Source organism: Lethenteron reissneri, chromosome 61, assembly GCF_015708825.2.
Source record: "Lethenteron reissneri isolate LAM-NWPU_2019-01 chromosome 61, ASM1570882v1, whole genome shotgun sequence".
NCBI lineage: Eukaryota > Metazoa > Chordata > Hyperoartia > Petromyzontiformes > Petromyzontidae > Lethenteron > Lethenteron reissneri.
This window is the reverse complement of record NC_083839.1, coordinates 1,038,075-1,062,069: the sequence shown is the minus strand read 5'-3', so window position 1 is coordinate 1,062,069 and position 23,995 is coordinate 1,038,075. Positions and strand designations below refer to the sequence as shown.

The following is a 23,995-nucleotide window of genomic DNA, read 5'->3' as shown; positions in this document are numbered from 1 at the left end:
ACGCAAGCAGCCGTCCTCAGGTGAAGAACAGGTCTGTCGGAAAGACAGCGTCTGAATGTCTGGATAGTGCTTGGATGGGCGGCCACCACCGCCACCATGCCGCGTGCCAGGTTGCCAGAGGCGGCATCGGGGGTTGACCTTTGTTGTGGGCAGCAGAGGGCAGTCCAGCGAAATCCATTCATTTGCAATGAAATTCTGTGCTCCCACGTATATGCCCCTTGCCTTCACCAGCCCGCATTGACCAGCGTGGTGAAGTATGGTCATATGGCGTCCTGCCTGTCAAACTGAGAACCGCCGCCACCAATCTACACTGCTCGGTGGACCGGAGGGCCAGAGGCATTGAATAAACTTGCCACACTCTACATGCGTTATACTTCTTTTGCACCGTACGTAGCCAACCGTGCTAATCGATGCCCGTGTCGTGGGTACGATTTGAGGAGCCCCCCGCGGCTTCTACCGCAGCCGCCCATGGGCGACGATGACTCACAGCGGCACAAGTCTTGAACAGCATTTAGGTCACTTAGTGACTGCTCAGCCATCAAGAGCTTCAAAGCGACCCCCCCCCACGTGAATGGATGGGCTGTTTGCGACGAATAGGTAAGAGTGCAGCGGTGCTTCGTTTGATATCTCGGCCAACACCCATGGAGGTTGCTGGGGGTCACCGTGGCGATGGTGCCATTAAGCGAATTGCCTTACGTGCCCACATTACCCCGAACTCGCCTGATCCCCCCAGGCGACGGATTGAAACTGTTGAAACTTTTTTTATTTTACCAGGTTAGGCCCTACCGAGCCACTTTGCTCTTTTTCAGAAGCGACCTGGCTCTCACAAGTGACATCCCAACGAAGTGGCTCATCGTGTGGAAATTTAGTGTCGCCAAATAAGCGTACGGTGCGAAAGAAGTTCAGCACACGTACATACACCGCACCTCCGATTCAGCACAGTTGGCTACGTACGGCGCTAAATAAGTTGAACACGTACGTACACACGTTAGGAGGAGGTATAGCCGTAGATTCGCGAGTCTTAACTCTGCGCGTATGTTGTTGGAGAAGTGGATCGGAGCGTCTCTGAGTAAGTGGGCTTTAAATAGAGTCTTTAAATGTCTCGGGGTTTCTCATTGATTTCAGCTCCATCACAGCATGGATTCTGCACTCTGCTGGGCACCCCAGAGGCACCTTGAAGCTGGGAATCTCAAACAGGATCTGCTCCTTAGAAGTCAGTGTCCGACCAGGCTGATATTTAGGATATATTTCACAGAGGCAGGCAATGGAAAATCCCTTGCCAATATTGCAAAATCTAAAATCAACAACTTAAATCAACCGTGTCAACCCTCCACTCGATGGGGAAGGTCACCGCCCTCTCCACTTTCTACCCTCAAGGGCTGGAACTCCCAGCTTTCGCCTTCCCCAACCTGATCGGAACTGCTCCGTCATCCTCATCAAAACACCGTCAGAGATCGGTCCGAATAATTGTCTAAAGGGTCCCATCGGATCGAGTCTATTTATCTTCTCCGAGACCCAATCAGAGACTGGTCTCTTGTCGAACGACCCCACCAGTCTGTTTTGTGTGACCCCCCCCCAGAGCAATATTACCCCTGCTGACGACAGAGAGTGAATCGATACGACTCCTCCACATCGTTCACAACGCAATTTTTCCAAAATATATCTGCCCCACTTGTGAGTTCTGGAGAGACGGCGTGCGAGCGAAAGACGTGACAAGCTGCGTGGTGAATGGCATGCGCTGGTGCGTTTACGCCTGCGATTAGCACGGTTGGCTATGTACGGTGCGAAAGAAGTTCAACGTACGTAGAGTGTGGCAAGTTTATTCAATGCCTCTGGCCCTCCGGTCCACGGAGCAGTGTAAATTGTGGTGGCGGTTCTCAGTTTGACAGGCAGGACGCGTGTGGTGAGGTGAAGTGTTGGTTGCTTCCACCTCTTTGAAAACGTTTGGTCGGAGGAGCGAGATGTTAACTACCTCGCCTGGTGTGCAGGTGGTCGTCGGTTCGATCCTGACCCTGACCCTGACGCCTGCTGCTGTATATTTGGAGTGTGCGTGTCTCTCTCTCATCATCATCATCATCACGGTAGCTAGGAGATGTTAACTACCTCGCCTAGTATACAGGCAGTCGTGGGTTCGATCCCGATCCTGATGCCTGCTGCTGTATATTTGTAGTTTGCGTGTCTCTCTCCCTGTGGTCGCGTGGATTTTTCTCCGGGCCCTCCGGTTTTCCCCTCCACATTTAGAATCAATATCACGCGCTGAGAGTATTTGGCTGCTTATAAATTTCCACACGATGGTCAGCCACTTGAGCTGTCATTTGCAATCGCCAGGTCGCTTCTGAAAATGAGCGAAACAGTAGAACCCCTCTTAACGACGGTAATCGGTTCCACGAAACCGGCCGTTAAGTGATTTGGCCGTTAAGCGAGTAAAGGAAATACACGTTAAAGGCTTAATTCGTTCCGATAGCATGGAAAGATAAACATATTTAGACAATGGATATTAATACATCAAGATACTAACAACATTATAAACACATCATGTTAAAGAAACGTGGTTACTCAATGCAGTAAGTAATATTTACTGTATCTACATCAGCCCATCGTTAACAGGGGAATGGTCTATAAGCGAACACATTGGGGTCTATGGAGGCACTACACTACTATAGACTACACTATACACTACACTAGTGTACACTACACTATACACTACACTATACACTACACATTGGGGTCTATGGAAGCACTACACTACTATAGACTACACTATACACTACACTAGTGTACACTACACATTGGGCTCTATGGAGGCCCATCGTTCAGCGATTAATCGTTAACAGGGGTGGTCGTTCAGAAGGGTTCTACTGTAAACCTTCGTGGGCCTTACCTGGTAAAATGGTTCAGTTTAAAGAGTTTAAAATTCGTCGCACGGTCTGTCTGCAGACGTACTGCCAGAACCTGTGCCTCCTGGCCAAGCTGTTCCTGGACCACAAGACGCTGTATTACGACGTGGAGCCCTTCCTCTTCTACGTCATGACGGAGGGAGACAATGCCGGCTGCCACCTCGTCGGTTACTTCTCCAAGGTGAGGTTACCCCCCCTCACCTTCCCGTGCAGTGTCGCACCCGCGAGGTGCTGCTCATATTCATTATCATCATCAGTTGCAGCAGTGGTAGCATCAACATCAGCAGCAGCATCAGCAGCGGCAGCATCAGGTGGGGCAGTCGCAGCATCAGCAGGAGCAGCATCATCAGCTGGAACAGCAGCATCAGCAGTAGCAGCAGGAGCAGCAACAGCATCATCAGGAGCAGCAGTAGGAGCAGCATCATCATCAGCTGGAACAGCAGCATCAGCAGTAGCAGCATCAGGTGGAGCAGTAGCAGCATCATAATCGGCAGGAGCAGCATCATCATCAGCTGGAACAGCAGGAGCAGCATCAGCAGCATCAGCATCATCAGCAGGAGCAGCAGGAGCAGCATCATCATCAGCAGCAGCATCAGCAGGATCTGTCGCAGCACCATCTTCAGCAGCGGCAGGAGCAGCAGCATCATCAGCAGGAGCAGCAGTAGGAGCAGCATCATCATCAGCTGGAACAGCAGCATCAGCAGTAGCAGCATCAGGTGGAGCAGTAGCAGCATCATAATCGGCAGGAGCAGCAGGAGGGAGCTGGTAGGAACGTTGGCTTGCTCGGTCAATGGCCTGCAGGGTCAACGGCGGCGTGGTGTATTCCGCAAATATGCCCGACTGTGAGGGCGGGCACAAGCCGGCGTGAGTAGGTTCAACGTTGAGTTTTATAAGGGCACCACGGGGTGACCAGCCCCTCCCCACCAGCCCCACCCCTCCCACCCCCCACCCAGCCCCACCCTCCTCACCCAGCCCCTCCCCACCCAGCCCCTCCCCACCCTCACCATTCTCCCCTCCCCACCTTCACCACCCTCCCCTCCCGACCCAGCCCTTCCCTCCCCACCCAGCCCCTCCCTGCACGACGGACGGACGGACACAATAATCCCATGTGGGCTGGTGGAACCAGTGAGTTCCTACCAGTATTACTTTGTAAACTTTGATTCCCAGAAGCTGAAGCGAACCGAACAAAGTGCAAAACCCCATACTCTTTGGTTCTTTCGGTAAAGTCACGTAGGTATAAAATAAAAGAAAAAACTTTGTTATAAAAAATGTTAAGAATTTAAAATAATAAAAAAAAATATTGTTTTAAATTTGTAATTTTTTTTATAAAAAAGTTTTTTATTTTATTTTCTGCCTACGTGACTTTACCGAAAGAACCAAAGAGTATGGATTCCTGCAGTCACAAAAGCTTCAAATCAAAAGTGAAAACCCCATTGGAATTTTTCAGAATTTTTTATTTTGCTTTGTTGCTGTTTGCCGTGTGGTCATTGGTGACCGGTCCAAGACCATTCGAATCGAAAACCCCGGCATCAGCGCGGGCGACTGAAACGCGGATTCGAATCCAGCATCTCGGTGTCGCTGACTCTCCGTGTGTGTCTCCGACCACCGTGGGATTAGCCGCCCCTGCTGACCTCGCTCCCTGCTCATTGTCTCCCTGCTCAAACAGCCACGGCTCATTGCCTCATTTCAGTTGGATGTCACGACCCCGGGGCGGTGTAAATTCCACGTTCCAATTGCATGAATCGTTCTATTCATAGGACAACTGCTATTTGCTCTCTCACAAAGTGGTACGGCTTTTATATATTTTTGTTTATCGACCACAGAAGGATGATGATGATGATGACGATGGTAGCGATGCGATCGGCATCGCGTATCCACGAGAGAATTGGTGAGGGCTCCATTGGAACCTCCTTTGCCAGTAGCAAAATATGATAATTGTTTTTTTACCCTTTTATCTGGCAACAAAACTGACACCTTTTTTTACAAGGAGTCATGTTTGCATAGACCACAATACCTGCGGTCGGAATGCAAACAAGAAACACAACTTTGATAACGTATGCACTGTCCTTGAAATTGATTGGTCCACACCCGAGACACCTTTTCTTAGAGCCTAGTCTCACATGGTCGGGTGTAAATGCTTACCCCGAGCTCTCATACTCTGACGGTGCATTGTCTTTGAGTTGTGCGCCTTTTGGCGTCATCTGGTCCAACATCATGTAAGACTCGGCTCTAAGAAAAGCTGTCCCGGGTGTGGACCAATCAACTTCAAGGACAGTGCATACATTATCAGAGTTATATTTTTTGTTTGCATTCCGACCGCAGGTATTGTGGTCAATGCAAAATGACTCCTTGTAAAAAATAGGTGTCAGTTTTGTTGCCAGATAAAAGGGTAAAAAAACAATTATCTTGGTGAGGGCTTGCGGCGGCAGCTTTCATCCAGAAGTGAATAGATTGCGGCCGAATTGAAACGCACGGCGCTTCGAACGTTCCTGGGCGATAGCCGCACGTGAAATGAAACGGCGGATGACCGATCCACGTCGATCGATGCCGCGACAAAGCGAACGAAGAGCTGCTGCATGAGGGTTAATGGACGCAGTTGTTGCGCGACCACCGTACGTTTCATCGCCTTCCCTCTGTGGCGGTGATGGTGGTGACGGTGATGCGCCAGCCGCCTTGCCCTCCCGTGGCTGTGTCCCGTGGTCATCGAACGATGCCGGGGCTCGTAATTGGCCCGTGGCGTCGCAGCCACCCCCATTGTTTCTTGAGGACGCCGCTCCGTTTCGCCTGCGACGCTACAGCCTTTCTACCCTACCCCCCCCCCCCCCCCCGATTTCTTTCCCCTTCGCAGGAGAAGAACTCGTTCCTCAACTACAACGTGTCGTGCATCCTAACCATGCCGCAGTTCATGAGGCAGGGCTACGGCAAGATGCTCATCGAATTCAGTGAGTCCACGCACGCCCACGAACCCACCTGCGCATGTACCCGCCCATGCACGTACGCACCTACGCACGAACTCGCCCACGCACGCACCCGCCATCGTCATCGACGGCCGCGACCCATCCACCGTCGGATGAAGGCCTCCCCGGAGGCGTCCCCGCCGTCCCTCGTGATCCGTCCGGCTCCCGCGTGTTGCCGCTTTGGACCCGCCGCTCTGTTCTGCGTCTCGACCACGGGCCGTCATCCCTGCTGGTGACGGAGTTTGGTCTCGGACGACGTCTCTGACGCCCTCGAGCGTCGTAGTCTTGAGGCTCGGCTTGAAGCTTTCCCGGGTGAGCACGGAACCGTTGTTAATTGTCTCGCCGTAATTTGTCGCGAATCAACGCGAAGGCCACGGACCCCTTTTTCGTGCAACGTACACGATTTTAAGCTAATTGCCACAACAATGACCGCCGTTCACCACGGAGTGCCGGTGACGTCACCGCGGTGGTTGTGCCAGGCTAGGTACAATTTGAGGCTACGTGTAAGTGTCGAAGGCCCGCTGGCAGCAGGAGGTCACGGAACAGACCCAGGTGTCGTGGATTGACTGACTGAGATGACTGGCAGATGCACCAACTGCGCTCCCCACTGCGTCAACTTACTGCATTTTAGCCGCCCGGCACTCCGCTCGTTGTTTGTGAGCGTCACTCCTCTGCCCTTCGTTGTTGCTGGAGGGCGATTGCCTCCAACTGCGTCTTTCACGAACCTCCTCCATGCACACAAAGGCATGTACACAAACACGCACAGACATAGAAATACACGCAGACGTGCACAACGCACACACGTGACACACTAAGACACGTCCACAGAGGCCGATCTTGACATTGCTGGTACCAGTTCCCAGTGTGAGTCGGCCGTACGTTTGGCTTGAGTTGTTGGGCCGAAGAAATTGCTAATAAAAATACAAACACGTAGACTTTTGCGACCAGTATTATTCATAATGAAGGTTTTTTGGGTTAGATCGCGAAGTATGAATGTGTCGAAACCCTCCACCACCCGACATGGCCAATCAGTAAGGGATTTGTCACGTAAACGCCAAATAGTTACTACTTCAGCCCACTGGTGTGTTGAAGAGTGAATCTACAACATTTACAATCTGAGTTGGTAATTACATCCAGCATCATCGGGCGATTTGACATTTATACTTATGCGATCTAAACCAAAAACCTTTATTATGGAGAAATACAAACGTGGCGATCATATTTTTGGTGTTGCTCTTCCGTCGTTGGGTGAAATCAGTAGCGCGCAGTTCCAATGGCGGTAATTTCTTTTCGCCGGATTCTCTTCCTTGATATTTTGGCCGTCGAGTGGACGTAAAGACTCTTTGACAAATTGAGGCCTCGGCTGATGAGCGTTTTGGGGGGGGGGGCAGGGAGGGCAGGTCACACAACGTGACCCCAGTGAGCCGGGAAGTCTGCAGCTGGCCTTAGGGTTTTCACGAGCTTCTTCTTGGCATCGAAGATATCCCCCTAAAAAAGCTCCGAGGGAAAGTGAGACGGGGACTCGCGGCCCTCAAATCCACGCCGCGCTACGGGCTCCCCCCGGGACATCGCTTGGAACCCGCGCCTTCCTTTGCCGCAATCAAAGTTGGAAGGTTTTTTTGTATTAATCTCAGCCCTGCGCGAGAAATAACAAAAAAAAATCCAGAATTTTATAAATCCGACTCGCACTTATGTTTGCGTTCGTAATGTGATGAAACGTGTCGTGGACGCAGCTTGTCAGCCTATGGGGATCCCCCCCCATATAAGGGCAGCTTGTCCCTGTGCGGCACAAGCTGATCTCACAGCACCGGCCTTCAAGTGTGTGGCGTCGGTGCGGAATGAGGGCAGCGATGCTGCTCTCGCTTATTCCGTGGCAGTAAGGTGCAAGTTTGGACCGTGAGAGCCAGCACGCACATGTCTTCCGTTTTCTTTGCTCGAATAATCCTCGACGTACATGCATTAATAATGAAAGAAGTTCAAAACACATGCATACAATGTCGCAGGATTTTTTTGACGGCCACTGCGAAGCCGATGGCGCGTCATATTTTAGTTCTATGGTTTATACGCTCGCGTTGTTAACCGGGTCGGGCCGGGGTGCTTGGAGCGCAGACCTCTGCAACGAGCCAGCGGTAAGACGCTCCTCCGTCGTCCGGCCGTGTCACCGAATCTCACGGGCTCAGCCCTCCCCCCCCACCCCCGCCTCTCTACTTGCCCCGGGGAGAGACGCGAACGTCTTCTTGAACCGTCCATTTGCGACGCATTTTCGCCACCTTCGAGCGATGAGTCACGCGCATCTATAAAGGTGTCTTGCAGTGGTTGCTGCACGTGGGTGTGCATGTGTGCGTGTGGGGAGCAGTACTCCGGCCGTTGGCGACCTGCGAAACCTGGCGGCCCGAGTTCGATTCCCGTTCATGGCCGACACTTGTGACGATTATTTGAACCGGTCCCGGGCCTCCCCTAGGTCGACTCGGCCTCAAATGAGTACCTGGTGCGGTGTGTAAACATCGCCACTGGGGAGAGAAAGGCGGCAGGGCGTGGTGCTGGCCACCCACCCCCTCGTCGTGTGCTGTGCCGGCCTTCATAGGTGCTCGCTAACAGCACTTGCCCCTACAGTCTGCTATACGGGGGTTCTTTGTCTTTTTATTGTTCACCATGGAGTGGGGAGCGGTAGTGTAGCGGTTAGCGCACTGCACTACAAACCAGGGGACCCGAGTTCGATTCCTGCTCAAGGCCAAAATCAGTGACGATTATCTGAACCGGTCCTGGGCCTCCCCTAGGTCGACTCGGCCTCAAATGAGTACCTGGTGCGGTGTTTAAAAACATCACCACTGGGGAGACAAAGGCGGTCGGGCGTGGTGCTGGCCACCCACTCCCTCGTGTACCGTTGCGGCCTTCATAGGTGCTCGCTAACAGCACTTGCCTCTGCAGTCTGTTAAAGGCTACATGGGGGATCTTTGTCTTTGCGTGTGTGGATACAAACAGGGGGATGTGAAGATGAGCCGAAGTTGATTTGCAGCAGGGTACAACGTGGAGTTTCACAGCGTCTAGATGTGAACGCATCACACGGCGTCGTGCAGGAATGGCAGGCATATTTATTTACCGGTCAGCAGTGTTGGGAAGTGTTGAAGAGCTGCGGTGGCAAGACGTTATCTTCCTTGCCTGGTATGCATGTGGTCGTGGGTTTGGTCCCAACCCTGACCCCTGTAGATTTGGGAGTTTATCTAGTTCCCCTAATGGTCGCGTGGATTTTCTTTCCCCTTCGCCCTGACTGTACATCTGTGAAAAATAGCTCATCGGATTTCTCCTACAGTATAAATAATGATTCTGATTCTGAAAATAAAATTAATAAAAATAGTGTACTGGAGGGTCTTGACCATGCACTTGAACCTTGAACAGTGGCAGGGGATTGACAGCACAGACGTCTGGGGGAAGGGAGATCCACACTGGGGGAGATCCACACTGGGGGAGATGCACACTGGGGGAGATGCACACTGTGGGGGGGGGCAGCATGGGGAGACTGCTGCGCTGCCCTCACAGCGTCCGGGACGAGCCGTCCTTGTGAGAGCCCATCCTCCGCTCGGCCTGCCGGAGGTTCTTGCGCTTGTCTTGCGCTGCGCGTCTCGCAGCCGTCGCCGCGGCGTCTCGGCGTGCGAGCGTTTGCTTCCAGCCCTGCACATCAAAGCCGCCAGCCGGCGTCCCGATTGCTTCGGGATCGTTACGTTGGGAGTTGTTCGCCTAACGGCGTCTCGTTGCACGTCGCAACGTCTCGTTTCGCTATCCGTGAACGGATAGCTCTTTCCGCGCACGCCATTGCCTTTCCCTCGGGCACTGCTTTGCAAACGAGGTTCCTTGCGACCTAATGGGTCAGCGCGTCGTCCAGCGCTCGCCTTCCCGACCGATTAACGAACCCCATCGCCCTCCTCCTCCGCTCCCAATCCAACTCACCGCCACGACCCCTTTTGCTGCGCTTCCTTCCCAAAGGCTACCTGCTGTCGAAGATGGAGGACAAGATCGGGTCACCCGAGCGACCGCTCTCCGACCTGGGCCTCATCAGCTACCGCAGCTACTGGAAGGGCGTGGTGCTGCGCTACCTGCACGGCTTCCACGGCAAGGAGATCTCCATCAAAGGTCGTAGGTCGCTCCGCCCTGCCCGCCGCACCGCGTCGCCCCACACCGTGCGCTTGTTACCGGCGGTAATAACCGCCCCCCGGGGCAGCTTTCCTCGGACGATCGTGCCGCAGGCTGCCCCCCCCCCCCCCCCCCCCCCCGTGCCTGCCGAGGGAGGGATTGGAAACGCCGCGGTCGTTTTGTCGGAGGGAGCCAGGAGCTTGTGTGCCTCCGGTCGTCGTGTTTGTCATATTCTTAGTTTTTCCGGTAAAGTTACGTAAGTAAAAAAATGAAATTAAAATATTTTTTTATTAATTTTTCTTTCATTTTTTTTTTACCTGAATCCTTGCAGTCACGAAAGCTTCAAATCTAGAGTCGTGTTTGTCGTTTGCGCGTGGACATTTTACGGGCTGCGTTTGGTGGCATTTCACGTGAAGCGCGCGCGCGGTGACGGAATGCGTGTCCATTTTCAATTGACGTGAAAGTATGAGCTCACGGATATGACACCGCTTCTATTACAGCAATTCCTGAAGTGACTTCACCTTCTGTGAGGAGTGAAGACACGTTGAATTATTCTGCATCAATCTCAATTTGTATTTTTGGAAAATCTGAATTGCTCCTACAAAAATCTGAAACGTTTGAAAGCCATCCCTGGGTTTGTTACCTGCGCCGTCAAACTCGTGACCCGCTGCGGCTCGCTCTCTCGCTGCGCACAGAGATCAGCCAGGAGACGGCCATCAACCCCGCAGACATCGTCAGCACGCTGCAGTACCTGCAGATGCTCAAGTACTGGAAGGGCAAGCACCTGGTACTCAAGCGGCAGGTGAAGGCGGGTGGGGGGGGAGACGAACGGAGACCTCGCTTCTCTATCACTCAGTGTCACCGGTTCGCTACGTGCGGTGCGAAAGAAGTTCAACGTATATACGTAACTATTTTTATTTGATCAGGCAAGGGCCTCTGAGCTATAGAGATCTTTTTTTCTGAAGAGACCTGGTTATTACAAATAATAACTCAACAAAGTGGCTTATCATCACGTGGAAATTCATAGCAGCCGAATACGTTAATTCTAAATGTGGAGGGAAAAACTGGAGGACCCGGAGAAATATCCACTCGACCATGGGGAGAACGTGCAACTTCTAAATATACAGCAGGCATCAGGGTCTGGATCGAACCCACGACCTTCTGTACACCAGGCGAGGTAGTTAACATCTCCTAGCCACCGTGATGATGATGATCAGAGAGAGAGACAAGCAAACTCCAAATATACAACAAGCATCAGGGGCCGAATCGTACCCACGACCTCCTTGTATACCAGGCGAGGGAGTTACCATCTTGCCTGCTCTACGGCACCCATCCTTACACATCCTGATACACAGTAGTAGTGGTGGGAGTAGGGGCCGGTGCTGTTAGTGAGCCCATTTTAAGGCCTATGAAGGCTGGCCTGGGGTGGAGCGTTTAGTTATAGTGGTTAGCGCACTGCCCTATGAACCCGGCTGTCCATGTTCGATTGCCGGCCACGGCTAACGTCAGCGTTGAGTAAAATCCGCACCGTTTCTGCCTTCCCCCCCACTCCACCTCTTAAAAAATCCTTTTAAATCAGCGTGGTGAAGTATGGTAATAAATAATAACCCCCCATAGATTGACATACCTGCCATAAGAACGTGGGATTGCCACCAAATCCATGCTAATTTCATAGCTGTCAACCGCTTATCAGTCCCTACCTTATTACAGACAATTTCATACCTTATTGGTCACCCCGTGTCCTTATAAATCTCATCGTTCATCCCACCGCAAACAAATAGACGAAAACATTGTTTGCCCGCATTGAAACAGCTGTACGCCGTATGGACCTGAACACCAGAGGTCGCAACCGGGTACCCGATACCCGTACCCTACCCGATACCCGGCTACCTGTACCCGGCCAGGTACGGGTACCCGTTTGTGACCCTGGTGCGGCCGGGTACGGGTACGGGTAGGCCGTGAGTCACTGGTGAGTCACCGTTTGTTACTCATTTCGGGTAGGGTACGGGTAGGGAACGGCTATCCGTACCCGGCCGGGTACGGGTACCCGGCCGGGTACGGGTACCCATTTGCGACCCTGGTGCGGCCGGGTACGGGTAAGGAATCAAAACCCGTTTGCGACCTCTGCTGAACACTCAATTTGCCCTGTACAAGCATACGGGGTTAAACCGTGTGTGTTGACACGGTATGGACTGACGTCTTTGACCGCGGACGTACCAGCGCTGCGAAGGCGGTCAAAGACGAGTCAAACTAAACGGTGGGCAGAACATTCTGGGGGAGGGGGACAACGTGACGATGTTTTTACAGCCGCACTAATGAAATGCGACAGTGAGCTTAAGTGGCTTTCTGGAGTAATTAAAACTGGACCCCGCGTCTGGCCAGAACCAGCCCTTTTCTGCTCCTAAATTGGTGTTTGGGTAAATTACCCACGTAATTACAAACGGGGGAAAAAATCTCGGCAGAACAAGTTCTCGTGACTAATGTGCCGGCGATGAAGAAAAGGGCCGCTGTGAATAGCGCAGCGTTCTTGACGCGCCCCTCTCTTGGGGATTCACTGTTAACCTTTTGACCTCTGCGAGTTGTTGTGTGTGTGCCAGAGGTCGCAACCGGGTACCCGATACCCGTACCTTACCCGATACCCGGCTACCCGTACGCGACCCTGGTACGGCCGGGTATGGGTACGGGTAGGCCGTGAGTCACTGGTGAGTAGCCATTTGTCACTCATTTCGGGTAGGGTACGGGTAGGGAACGGGTACCCGTACCCGCCTGGGTACGGGTACCCATTTGCGACCCTGGTGCGGCCGGGTACGGGTAAGGAATCACAACCCGTTTGCGACCTCTGGTGTGTGCTCAGCCGGCTCGGCTGGCGAGACACAACGAGCCTTGGCCCTCGGTGGCTTTTACCCGCGCTGTGAAAGTGAAGTGCGCCTGAAATTCCATGTTCCTCTGGCAGGGATCAAGTCTAGCCTCGTGACATCCGCTGTTGATGTGAGATAAGCCCCACCCCCTCCTTGACGCGAGTGGCAACGAGGTGACCCTTAGCTGACGATGAACAGCTGACCTCCACTCGCAGTTGAGAGCTTTGGGCCGTCACGTTTGCGGACGCGTTGCCCATCGTCCCGATGCGCCACGGTGGCTAGGAGATGTTGACTCCCTCGCCTGGTATGCAGTAGGTCGTGGGTTTGATACGGACCCTGACGCCTGCTGTATATTTGGAGTTTTCCCGTTCTCCCTGTGTTCGCTTGGATATTTCTCCGTTTTTTCCCTCCACGTTTAGAAACACGCGTTTAGAGTAATTGGCTGCGATACATTTCCACGTGATAAGCCACTTTGTTGAGCTCTCATTTGTGGCCAGGTCGCTCCTGAAAAAGAGCTGTATGGCTCAGTGGGCCATGCCTGGTAAAATATAAATTGTTTAGGTTTAGTTCATAAAATAATAACTCCGGAAATGAATGGCGCACCGTCCCTGTCTCTGTCCACGTGGCCCCCCCCCCGTTGTACATGGACTGTCCTTGTGGTTGCCTCCGTGGTACATGGACCGCCCCCTTGGTCCCCCCCATGAGACATGGACACCATCCCCATGGTCCCCCCCATGGTATATGGACCATCCACGTGGTCCCCCCCCTCCCCCCCCCCCCCGGGACATGGAGTAAAGCCCATTGTGCTTTTTCAACGGGGGGCGACTCGGCCGGCAGGCAACATCTAAAGCGGTCCACAATTACAAATGGAAAAAAACAATTGCAATTGGTAAAGTTACATTGACAAGACAGGAAACTCGGTGGTTCCAAACACTTTGGTGCAGCTACATTTTGATCCAATTTACGTGTGAAATATGCAAACTATTATAACCCTTTCCCATTCCGAGATGTCTGCAAGTCGCAGGGTGGGTGTCCCGTTCACCGATGAATCTCGGAACGCGTGAACGGTTCAGCGTTAATTTTATTGAGAGAGGCGTAGCGTCGTTTTTAAAGACGTTACCGCAGAGAACCGGAGCGACACCACCTTGCTTTACTATAGCTGGCGCAAAACTGTGCCACACGCCCTCCCTCCCGCCATGGCCTTGTGGGAGCCTCGGTACCGATAAAGTTATTTTAGTTTTTTCACGGTTCCATACACGTACGTCATCGGAACGGGAAAGGGTTTAATGAGACGATTGGATGTGCGTCGCAGATTTTCCTAACGTGTTTGACGTTTCTCTCTCACGCGCGCGGCTAGGACATCATCGACGACTGGCTCGACAAGGAGGCCCGCAAGCCGGCGAACGACAAGGCCATCGACTCGTCGTGCCTCAAGTGGGCCCCTCTCAAGGGATGAGCAAAGTGGTTAGCGGCGGCGAGAGGTGGTGGGGGACGTAGAGCGAGGAGTCTTACCAAGCGAGAGAGCAATTTTCTGAGCGAGTGGAACATTGATTGGGCTGACGGGAGTGCGAGCGTGCGAGACAGCGAGAGAGAGAGAGTGTGTTGACGGGCCGAGCGAGGGGCAACGGCAAGAGTGGGAGGGCAGCGATGGGAAGGGGGTTTGGCAGAGGAAAGGTTATAAGAGGTGGGCGCGGGAGATTGAGAGAGAGGGAGGGGAAGTGCAAGAGCCGGGCGTATAACGCGAGAGCGCGTGACAGATGCAGGGTGACAAGTACGTGAAACGTCGTGGCAGAGTGACGGAGGGGTTGAGCGAGAGCACGAGAGGGCATGAGAATCCGACCTCATCCGTCCGTTCATCCCGTCAGGCCCGCAGCCTCGTAGGCCCCTCGTTGTCCTGTGTCAGGTGATCGCGATAGCTGCTTTTACAATAGGACATCCGTCCCGACGATGTTGCGTTGTTTGCGCCGCGAACGCGGGACGGCATCGGAAGCGGAGCGCGATGACGTTGACACTGCCCCGCTCGTGTTTTGTCATTAAGGGAGCGGAGGTTCACACGACACAGATTCTCCCCCCCCCGCTTGACCTTGTAGACTACAGAGGAACGTGACCTCCTCCTCATAGCCCACAGAGGGGGCACCCATTACGGCTGGCGCATGGCGCACGAGCGGGGCAGGTGCGGTCACTGCCGTGCCTCGCCTGCCTTTGTCTCCCCGCTACTGATGTCCACTGGCTGCGTTGGTGGCAGGTTTAGAGGCTGGCTTGACCACGGGAGAGACCCAGGACAGGCCGAGGGGGTTCAGATGATGACCTCTTTGCTACCGTTGCCCCCGCGCTCACGCGAAGGCACGGCTCCACATCGGTTCGGCCGTGGGTCGAAACGTTTGGCTGAAGGTGACGACTTAATGAGCCACACGTTGGCAACGTTAACTAAAACGCTCGCTTATCGGAAGATTTTAAACGCAGTAATGGCAGGTGAATTCTTTTTAATGTTTGGGCGTAAACGGGGGGGCAAAATAGCTCCGTTGCCTTACGAACCCGGCAGAGAAGCCGAGTTTGATTCCCGCTCACGACTAACACCAGTGAAGATGATCTGAACCGGTCCAGGGCCTCCCCTAGGTGAACTCGGCCTCAAATGAGTCCCTGGTGCGGTGTGTAAACATCGTCACCGGGGAGATAAAGGTGGTAGGGCGTGGTGCTGACCATCCACCCCCTTGTGTGCTTTGCTGGCCTTCATAGGTGCTCGCTTACAATCATTGCCACAACAGTCTGTTAAAGCTGTAGGGGGGATCTTTGTTTTTGTGTGTGTAGTGTGGTATGTGTGTATGTAGTATGGTATGTGTGTATGTAGTAATGTATGTGGATGTAGTAATGTGTGTGTATATAGTAATGTATGTGTGGATGTAGTAATGTATGTGTGTGTGAATGTAGTAATGTGTGTGTGTGTATTAAGTAGTGTGTGTGGATGTAGTAATGTGTGTGGATGTAGTAATGTGTGTGTATGAAGTAGTGTGTGTGTGTATGAAGTAGTGTGTGTGTGTAGTAGTGTGTGTGTACGTAGTAATGTGTGTGTGTGTAGTAATGTGTGTGTAGTAATGCCAGCGGGCTTTCGACACTTCACGTGGCCTCAAGGTGCACTTGGCCTGGCACAAGCATCGTGGTGACGTCACCGCCACTTAGTGGCGAATGGCGGTTGTTGTTGTAGTAATGTGTGTGTGTGTGTGTAGTAGTGTGTGTGTGTGTGTGTAGTAATGTGTGTGTGTGTAGTAATGTGTGTGTAGTAATGTGTGTGTGTGTAGTAATGTGTGTGTGTATGTAGTAGTGTGTGTGTGTGTAGTAATGTGTGTGTGTGTAGTAGTGTGTGTGTGTATGTAGTAGTGTGTGTGTAGTAGTGTGTGTGTACGTAGTAATGTGTGTGTGTATGAAGTAGTGTGTGTGTGTAGTAATGTGTGTGTGTATGAAGTAGTGTGTGTGTGTGTGAATGTAGTAGTGTGTGTGTATTTAGTAGTGTGTGTGTGTATGTAGTAATGTGTGTGTGTGTATGTAGTAATGTGTGTCTGTATGTAGTAATGTGTGTGTGTATGAAGTAGTGTGTGTGTATGTAGTAATGTGTGTGGATGTAGTAGTGTGTGTGTATGTAGTAATGTGTGTGTGTATGTGGTAATGTGTGTGTGTGTATGTACTAATGTGCATGTGTGCAATGCATTGGTGTGTGTGTGTGTGTGAATAAAATGATTTGTATGGCTCTGGATGAATAGACATTGAACCCATCTGGCAGTTCACGAGCATTGGTTCAAAGTAAGCCTGACCCCTGACGAGACACCAAATGTCTAAACCGATTCAGAAGTTTTACTCACGTTGAACCAATTCTGTGCCGATGCGGTGCATTCCCAGGTAGCCCGTGCAGCTGATGGGTTGTCTATATATTTTTTTATTTTGTACGCGGAGGAACAAACGTGTGAAGGCCGCGATATTTGATTCGCCATTCACGTTTCTGACAGCGGCGCCTGGCGACGAACTTAGTGTCGCGTGCCGACGTTCATTTTGTGCGCTTGCGATGCTACGATTCGAGTCGCGTCGACTCGCGTTGCACGCGTCGGCCGATCGCTCGCGTGCAAGAGGTCGGTGTCTCGCTGGGCTCCAGCGATCCCTCTGCACCTCTCAAGTGGATGTTACGTTGGCCGCGGGCGTTCCTCGAAACGTTGCCCCTGCCGAGCGTTTATGGCAACGTGTGAAAGCAAAGTGATTCTTCATTGGGCGTGGATGGAACGGTGCGCGCGGATGCGTTGTCCCAACTCGCGTGTTGGCGTGGACGAGAGTGGAATTGTGACGGTATGGACGAGTGGAATCGCGAAGTTGGGGGGGGGGACGTGTTCCCGCGTGGCGTTTGTCGGGTTCTGTTACAATCGCGCCGTTCAAAGGTGAACCTGGGTTCCTTTGAATCGCTTCCGCGTTGCGTCCCGATTAGCGGCGCCCGCGCTTGCTCGGAAGGCCCCCATTTTTTTTTTCAAGGCGCGGGACCCCCCTTGAGAAAGGCTTCTACGACCATTTTTTTTTTTTAGTTTGTAACGGGGCTCGCACTTTTTACCCGACGCGCACTGTCCGCAGCGGGTCCGCGGGTCGTTCTCACGAACGCCGCCGGGAGGTTTACGCCTTCGAAAATAATGAAGCTGCAAGAAGAGTTGCTTGCCGGGCGCGCGCGTGGAGTTGAGTTAAAGTGCAGGGATAATGTCTTCGTTTATATGGAAGCCCTCTCCTTTGACCCTCGATTGTACCGGCGGAATGGGTGGGGATGGGGGGGGGGGAGTCCCCGTTGCTTACGTGATGACGAAGCCGAGTTGAATTTTTACCGCTGGATGATATCGATGCTGAAGCGTTGGGGATGGCCGGCGGGGGGCAGGGGGGGGGAGGTCTGCCGGGGATCTTGTATCTTGTTTACTGGCGGTGAACGTTGCCACCAGTGTAATAGAGGTGAAGGATGTAAAGTTATTTATTTTTTGGGGAGGGGGGGGGGACGCGCGGGTGTGTGAAATGGTTTTGTTTGGTTTTCCCCGATTAGCACGGTTGGCTACGTACGGTGCGAAAGAAGTTCAACGTCAACACACGCGCGCGCAGACAGCTACCGATGGTCGCGCCGCGAGACCATCTCGGCTGGCATCGGGTAATCGTCACGAGGCTCGTCGTTACGTTCTCCTGCGAAGTCTGATCGCGAGCACGTTTTTATTTTACTTGACAATTACACTTATACGTCTCCCGATGGAATAACTATCTGGATCCACGCGTTTCAATCGCGTCGGGAAGACAAAGCTGGCGTGGGGGACGTGCTCACACTGCCGCCGGTGCCGATGGGAGAAATTCGCTTTGGTTTGGGATGAATTTGGAATCGTCCGAGGCAGCCGCTTGAGAATTCATCGTTCTTAAGGGAGGGCTTGGGAGAAAAGTGCTCGGCTGGATTTCGTGTCTGCACTTGTCCGAATGGTTTGTTGTTGTTGTTTGCGAGTGACTCTTTTAAACAAACCACTGAAATCACAAGCACATGATGAAGAACAACCTTTGATAAACAAAAAACACATTCCCATCTAAGTAATAAAATACAAGCACCGGGTTTCCGAAAGAAAAAAAATAATGAAAATGACATCGCGAGGCTCATCTTCACGTAGGTATCAATGATCACAAATGCCTTTTTTTGTACAGCGTATGTCCGATCGAGCAATTACCGAGTGAATCCTCAAATGCGTCTTTTTTCCCCTTTTGGGGCGTGCGTTTTTATAAATGTCTATCCCCCACCCATCGTTTGTGACAATAAACAAACGAAAAAAATGCGACAGCGTTGCGGTCGGCATGAGGTCTAACCTGTTTTAAGTGCACGCCCCAGGAATATAAAATCACATTGCCACGTATTCGTGCGTAGAGTTGCGTGGTTTTTTCCCCCTTCATTTTAAATCCCCAAAAGTTCGTCTTGGTATGTAGAAAAAAAAACGTTGGTGACTTGAAGCAGTTTTTAGCGAACCCATGTTTAAGATATATATTATTTTCGTTCACCCATTTGACGGATGTTGGTGCATCCCAGGAACGACGTTGGTGGTGGATCACCGCACTCCGTTCCCGTAGCTGTCACGGAGGAGCCGGTGTGTGCACCCCTGGCTCGCCAGGAGATAATTGCAGAAATGTGGCCTCTCCCACCTGTTCCGACTGCATGGGATCGAGTGTTTCCCCCTCGCCCGCGTGGGTTTTCTCCCGAGCGCTCCGGTTTACTGCCGCAAGTACAAACAGTTGGCCAGTAACACCTTTGTACGTAGAGGACCGCAGAGCTTGGGGCAATCGCTGGCACCTTCTGACTGCCTCCCCGGCTCGCCTGTGGCGTCTCGTCGTCCTCCTCGCGCCTCTCCGAGTCGACGTCGTCGTCATCTCTCTCTTGTCTCTACGAGAGCGAGAAGCGAACGCCGCGCGGCGGCGGTGGCGTTGCAAGTTGGCATCGTCAAAAATTGAGAATAGGTTTCTACACTTTCCGGTAATTCAACGGGAGGCGTTAAGATGTTCAAACAGCAAATTTGATGCCTTTTGTAAGGAAGAGAGTAGTGCATGAACCATGCAAACTCCGCGTGTTTGCATGTTCATCACAAGTCCTGTGTGTGGCTAATGCAGAACTTGCAAAAAGCTATCCCCTTGGTGTTTGAACATCTTACCACAACTCCTGTTTTATTGCCAGAAAGGGTCAAAACCTATCATTGTCATACTTTGATACTGGCGACAACAACAGAATAATGATCTCGTGACGTTATTGTTATTTCTGTCGTTGCTGCAACGTTGCTGCAACGTTGCTTCGTCGTTCGGCTCACGACGTGGTCCGGCAGATTCGCTCCGGCCGTGTTTCGGGGGGCGGGTGGGGGTAGCGCGTCCTTGACGAGTTGCCGACCGTGACATCGTCGTCTGCCGAGCTGACCGCGTGCGTCTGGGGCTGCGACGAAAGAAACGCACGGCGCTCGCGTCAGTCGTTCGGCAATAGCGTTGAGAGATGCCCCGCCATAGAGCAATGTGGTCCATAACGCAGGTTGTTGTGTTTTTTTTGGGGTTAGATCACGTAAATAGAAATGTGTGTCGTTAAACCCGCCACGGCCAATTAGTAAGGTTTGTCACGTGAACAGAACGTGGCCAATTCGTTACGAGTACAGCACTAACCGGTTGTGTTGGAGAGCGAATCCACAATATTTTCAATCTGAGTACGGCGTTTCACCAGTAATTACAACCAGCTTCATCCATAATTGGCGAAACGTCGTACTGAGGTTGTAAATGTTGTGGATTTACTCTCCAACACAACCGGTGGTGCTGTACTCGTAACGAATTGGCCACGTTCTGTTTACGTGACGGGTGGTGGCAGGTTTAACGACACATTTATGTGCTCTATCCGAAAAAAAAAACTTATAGATAATATGGCTCGCGAAAGCAATGTGTGTGTATTTCTGCTGTTTCACGCGCGGAGTACAAATCCACCGCCGAGATGATCGATGGCCTTCCCGTCGGGATTGTTCGACAATACTTCACCACTCCTGGTCAGTGTGTATGGGGGGGGGAGCTCATTTGTGTGTTGGCTGAAGGCATTGCAGACTTGCGGTGTAAAAACCTCAAAATCTGGAACCCAAAATTCGCTCTACTATGCGATTTGAATTCACTCCACATGCGGCTCTGCGGTCGGACGTGGGACAACGTGTGTGTACTGTGTGTGTGTGTACGTACTGTGTACTGTGTCTCACACTGAGATACATACAGAGACATGAGCCGAGAAGTACACCCACAGCGATACAGCATTGTGTGTACGGTGTTCGTGCTGTACGTGCTACTCGGCTGCTACACAGCTAGCTGCCTCCTCGTGCGGTGCATTGGGGTTGAGTGGCGTTGCGGTCCGTGACTCCCTCTTGGTTTTTGTTGTTGAGAACACATCTACTACCGCGTCTACTACCGCGTCTACTACTGTGTCGAGTGAGAGGGAGGGAAACCTGTATCAGAGTTCGCAATCGGGTACCCGATAACCGTACCCTACCCGATACCCGGCTACCCGTACACGGCCGGGTACGGGTACCCGTTTGCGACCCTGGTGCGGCCGGGTACGGGTACGGGTAGGCCGTGAGTCACTGGTGAGTCACCGTTTGTCACTCATTTCCCAATGTCTTGTCTCTTCTCACAATTCAAGTTCCTAGAATCAACCCACCCGCGCCTGCAACATTGCTTCATCGCAGAGGTCGCAATCGGGTACTCGTACCCTACCCGATACCCGGCCGGGTATCGGATAGGGTACGGGTACCCAATTGCGACCCTGGTGCGGCCGGGTACGGGTACGGAATCAAAACCCGTTTGCGACCTCTGACCTGTATGCAGCACAGACGACGTAGCAGCAGCAGTGGATTGAACTAACGCCGCCATCACCACGGGCCCCACAACACGCCAATCGGAACCCCCGTCGACGTCAGCCGGGAATCTGTTGATACATTTTTGTTGTTGGTTAGTCGGAGTTTTAAAAGTAACGAGAACCAAAATGCACGCGATTCCTTCGAATGTTGTCTCCTCTTGCCGCGAAGCCAAAAAACACATTCTGTTTTGTCGGCAACCGACGCACCCTTGTGTGCGAACACCTGCAGTGCCCACTTAAAACGTGATTGAATAAAAATCGAATCGACAAACGTGAATACAAATGCGGTTGTGTGTCAGTGTGCGTGTGAGAGCGGTGGTGTAGGGGGGAGCGGTAGTGTAGCAGTTAGCGCGCTGCGCTACGAACCTGGCGACCCGAGTTCGATTCCTGCTCACGGCCATCAACTCGAGTGACGATGATCTGAACCGGTACTGGGCCTCCCCTCGGCTGACTCACATGAGTGCCCGGTGCGGTGTGTAAACATCGCCACTGGGGAGACAAAGGCGGCCGGGCGTGGTTCTGGCCACCCACCCCCGTGTGCCGTGCCGGCCTTCATAGGTGTTGCCATTCGCTAGCAGCACGATGCCTCAACAGTCTTGACTTAAAGCTTTCGCGACTGCAGGAATTCATATTGTAAAGTCAAGTAGATAGGTTCAAAGAAAATAAACTACGACGTTTCGATCGCAACACAAGCGTTCGTCATCAGGAAAAGGCGGTTTTCCTTAAAACCCTTTCCTGCCAGACCACCCAGATTGTATGGCTTATCAACAATCCATAAAGAAGGGACACCCTTTCGTCCTATCGTCTCCACCATTGACTCACCCACCGACAAACTGGCCCGATTTCTGTCTGAGACCTTACAACCATTCACTGGTAAGACCACCTCAGACCTGGTATTCACCTGAGGACGGCTGCTTGCGTTGTGGCCGAAACGTCGTGAGAATTATTTTATTGTTTTATTTTTATTATTTTATTACTTCCCTTCTACGTGACTTTACCGAAAGAACCAAGAAGATGAATCACTTGGTATCGTTAATTAAGGACATCTCACTATCTCCAGGTGATTTGCTCGTTAGTTTCGATGTGGTCTCTTTGTTTGCCAAAGTTCCTGTGCCTGGCACCACTGCAATCATTGAAGATTTGGTCCAACAAGGACTGAATGCTGATGTACCGGCCCTGGTTAGACACTACCTCACCAACACTTATTGCATGTTATTTTCTTTGAACTCTATCTACGTGTCTTTACCGAAAGACCCAAAGAATACCTCAACAGTTTGTTAAGGATCTTTGTGTTGCTTATATTGAAACAAGCACACACGCACCGGGGCCCACTCTCAACATGCTTTTTTTATTCTACCGGATAAATGTCACTGAGCTGTGGCGCTCTCTTTCTGAAGTGACCTGGCGACCACTAACGATGGCGTCTCAACGAAGTGGGCTTACGGCCGTCGCGTAAGAAATGTATAGCAGCAGCAGCAGCAGCAATAAATGACCACAGCGACCGTGGGCTCGGTGTGCCGCGTGGATGGAATGAAACCGTTTGAGTCGAGGCACCGCTGGGCACACAACAACAACAACAAGGCAGCAAAAAGTCCTCGCTTAACGCGCTTTCACGCGATGACTCGTCTTTGCTGCAACGCGGGGGAACGCTTTTCGCACAATGCGGGACGCTCGCTGTTATGACGCGGAATTCTGAGTCTCGTCGGGGGCGAGACTACTTTCCTGAGCTGCGCGGCCCAGCGGTACGATGGTACGGTTGGCGGGATGGTACGGTAACCTCACTTTGTCCCGCCATCTCACCGTGTCACCGTGTGGTGCGCGTAGCAGCGGTGCATCGCGTGTCGCCGAACTTCATAGTGATGTTTTATTACTGGGGGGGGGGGGGGGGGGGGATTTTTTTGCAGAATTGAAGAATTCCACCCGGAGAAGAAAATAAATCCCCTGCGATGGAACATGGCATTCACGTGGACTTTGTACTTCAATGACGAGTACACCAACATATGACATCTATAACTCGGTACATTTATGCAATGGACATCACAGCCAGCCAATCAAACGTAAATACATACACACACATGAATAGAGGTGATGTTGAACACCTTCGATAATTGTGTCGTGTTGTTCACCAACACGGAGGCACACACTCTGGACCGAGAGGCAACACTTTTATTAAACACATTCCTCCTGCGGAGGGAGCTGGTGTAGGAACGTTGGGTTGCTCGGTCAATGGCCTGCAGGGTCAACGGCGGCGTGGTGTATTCCGCAAATATGCCCGATTGTGAGGGCGGGCACAAGCCGGCGTGAGTAGGTTAAACGTTGAGTTTTATAAGGGCACCACGGGGTGACCAGCCCCTCCCCACCCCTCCCACCCCCCACCCAGCCCCTCCCTCCCCTCCCCACCCTCCCCACCCAGCCCCACCCTCCCCACCCAGCCCCTCCCCACCCAGCCCCTCCCCACCCTCCCCACCCAGCCCCACCCCTCCCATTTTTGGATGCACGACGGATGGACGGACGGACACAATAATCCCCTGTGGGCTGGTGTAACCAGGAGGTTCCTACCAGTAACAACTTCCCTAGCGGGTAACACTGAACGTCACTCGGGTTCTCTAGTCGGTGATGTGGCTCACGATGTGAGTAGCGAGTGAACTCGAGACCAAGACTCGGAGACGACGAGACGCGGGACCCAGGCTTGAGTCCACAGACGAGCCAAGAACACGCCCGGGACACGCCCCTTGATGCTCCTGGGCGTGGCCT

The 23,995-nt window shown here is 52.4% G+C and overlaps 1 protein-coding gene across 2 annotated transcripts in view; it reads left to right on the top strand.

Annotated features, from left to right (window-relative positions):
- The window catches only part of LOC133358224 (histone acetyltransferase KAT7-like), a 39,656-nt gene extending 22,028 nt beyond the window's left edge, over positions 1–17,628 (top strand). For both annotated transcript variants that reach the window (XM_061576468.1, XM_061576467.1), the window contains exons 11-15: positions 2,938–3,078; positions 5,746–5,839; positions 9,836–9,982; positions 10,678–10,784; positions 14,198–17,628. In XM_061576468.1, the coding sequence (XP_061432452.1) occupies positions 2,938–3,078; positions 5,746–5,839; positions 9,836–9,982; positions 10,678–10,784; positions 14,198–14,296 (588 nt within the window). In that variant the 3' untranslated portion in view covers positions 14,297–17,628. The remainder of the gene's footprint in view (positions 1–2,937; positions 3,079–5,745; positions 5,840–9,835; positions 9,983–10,677; positions 10,785–14,197) is intronic.
- Positions 17,629–23,995: the final 6,367 nt, after the last annotated feature.